This window comes from Merops nubicus, unplaced genomic scaffold (assembly GCF_000691845.1).
Source record: "Merops nubicus isolate BGI_N331 unplaced genomic scaffold, ASM69184v1 scaffold42653, whole genome shotgun sequence".
NCBI classification, from domain to species: Eukaryota; Metazoa; Chordata; class Aves; order Coraciiformes; family Meropidae; genus Merops; species Merops nubicus.
The window spans coordinates 1553-4138 of NW_008601722.1; the positions used below are offsets into that span (position 1 = coordinate 1553).

At 45.8% G+C, this 2586-nt stretch overlaps 1 protein-coding gene across 1 annotated transcript in view; it reads left to right on the forward strand.

Annotated features, from left to right (window-relative positions):
- Positions 1-218: 218 nt before the first annotated feature.
- Positions 219-2586, forward strand: part of PDAP1 (PDGFA associated protein 1) — a gene marked incomplete at its 5' end in the record, with an annotated part of 5137 nt that continues 2769 nt past the window's right edge. Inside the window, 2 exons of the mRNA XM_008938076.1 lie at positions 219-310; positions 2011-2118. Of these exons, the coding sequence (XP_008936324.1) occupies positions 219-310; positions 2011-2118 (200 nt within the window). The remainder of the gene's footprint in view (positions 311-2010; positions 2119-2586) is intronic.

Genomic DNA, 2586 nt, shown 5'->3' on the forward strand with positions numbered 1-2586 from the left:
AGCAGAGGAGGAGCCTTAAGGCCTTTGGCTGCTCCTGGATCAGCAGAACCCTGCACTGGGGAGCAGACCTGAGCCAGGTGGTCCCTTTTTTGTCCTTTAGATTCTAGCAGAGGGGCTCTTTCTGTTTCTCCTCTCTGCACTGAAAATCCAGAGGGGAGCAGAGCTTTCTGGAAGCTTACCCCTGAGGCATTTCTTAATTGTCTGTGTGTTTTGCACAGGTAGAAAAGGAGGCCACAAAGGCCGGGCGAGACAGTACACGAGTCCTGAAGAGATTGATGCCCAGCTCCAAGCAGAAAAGCAGAAGGCAAGGGTATGTGTTTGTGGGCACAGTCTGAATCCTGAATATCTCTGCCTGGGGACACTGCAAGGCAAGATCCAGCCTGGTTCCTTGCAGAAGTGAGCCCAGGTGGAGCATCCCATTCACAGCTTGAAGATTCCAGATGGAGATGGTCACACAGCAGCTGGAGACATCTCTTCTCCCTGTATTGCACCATTCTAGTCTCCAGTGTCAGATAATTCTTTTATCCATGCTCTGCAGATTGGCTGTGGAGAATTGTCACATCTTCACACCTTATTCTGTGCTGGGATTATTGGATTCACCTTCTTTCTCTTCTAGATTTAGAAGACAAACTCCTTTGCCTTCTTCCTGTACCCATGGTTTACTTGTTTGCCTCTGACTTGTAGGGGAAGAGAATGGAGTTTTGTGGCCTGTGTCCTTTTTTGAGTGTGTTTCTGTGCCCCAGCATAGGACTGTAAGTGCTTCCCCAGCTGCCTGACTGGTTTTATAGGAGGGGTGGCTACTTTCTGCAGTACTTGCCCTCCTCTATTCCCAAATGGTCACTCACTGCAGCTTTCTGTGACTTTCAGAAAGTGCTGCTTAAGCCCAAATGCACCATTCCAGCTGACACCTGACTACAGGAGGATAATGCTACCCCATCCAGGAAATACTGATGAATACCTCTAAGAAGAAGGTTACTCTGTCAACCAGTTAGGAGCCATGTTCCTGGCTCCTTTTTAATGCTCTGACCAGCTGTAACTCCAGGGGATTGTCTGGTTTGCTGCTTAGCCACATAACCTGACTTTGTGTTGGATTTCTTCTTGCAAAGCATAACTCCCCTTGGTTTGTTTTCTGATTCCACCTTCTTGGTTTCGTGCCATCTTCCCAAATCATGAAACCACTTACAGGTCTGATCCTGTTTTCCAAAATTATTCCAACTCCTACCAGTGCAATGTCATTCACAAACTTTTGAAGTCTTCCCTGCTTCTGAGCTGCTCATAAAGAAACCAGCTGGAAATGGAACAGAGCAGGCAGGACCCCACTTGGAATGTCAGCCTTGTCCAAAACAGCCCAGAGAACTGCTCTTTGAGGATGTTTTTTTAAATGCTCATCCACAGCACACAGCAGTGGTTCCATCTGACACTATTTTTCTAGGGAAATCTTAAAAAAGAAACAGTTAAGATCACTCCTCACTCCCTGTAGCTCATCCACTTTGCCACTCCATGTGTGGAGGGGTATTTGCCAATGGGAAAGCAAACTATCCACACCCATGTTGGTTCTTCTAATCTTATCATCTCATGATTTACAAATTCACTCCTAGACCTCTGCCTGGTAAAAGCTCTGCTAAAAGAGCTGTAATTTCTTGGGTAATAATGTTCTGGTTGATGGTTGTCAATTTGCTTCTTCTCTCTATGTTTTTTTATCTACATCTAGGATGGGATCCAGCTCATTTCCAGTCCCTGACATATTGTGCTGTGGAAAAACAGGGCCAAAAACTCTCCTGGAGATCTTTAATTTGTAGAAAATAAAGTGCTGGTCATTTCCCTGGTCTTACACAGAGAGAGAGAGCTGCTGGGGCAGGGGATGCACCCTTAGGTGTTCAGAGTGAGCTCTTGTTTTGCTCAGCCAGGGCCACGTCAGGTTCACCCATGTCCCTCCAAACCCATCTCATTGAAGAGTCCCTGTTGGATTTGGGGTTATCACTGATGTACATTTTCTCCCTGTGACTCTAGGAAGAAGAGGAGCAAGAGGAAGGAGGTGAAGGAGCAACTGGGGACCCCAAAAAGGAGAAGAAGTCTTTAGATTCAGATGAGAGTGATGAAGATGATGAGGATTATCAGGTACTGTCATTCTCAGGGCACCAAATGCACTTGCACCAGCCAGGTTCTTGGGGCAGTGGACAGCTGCCTGCTCTTGACTCTGAGTTCTCTTTGAGAACTACATACAGTAAATTTTTTATGGAAAAACTATTTTTAGGAGCTCAAAGCCTTACTTGACAGCATTTTGTTGTTGGAAAGAAAACTTGTGTATTCTTACAAGTGAAACTGTCACAGTTTAGGGTCAGGGCTGCTCCAGACCTGTAACAGGAGCTCTCTGTTAACCCCTCTCCCCCCTAAAGGGGAAGAGAAAGGGGATAAGTTATCAGTTAGAAAAGAAAGCAGCTGTACTGAAAATACTACTACTAAGAATAACAATAAAATGGAATATATACAAATATATACAAAACCAGTACCAAACCTGGTGACAATATGTTACTGTCACCCCTGATGTTGGGGAGCAGCCCCTGGGGAACAGTCCCCGGCTGGACT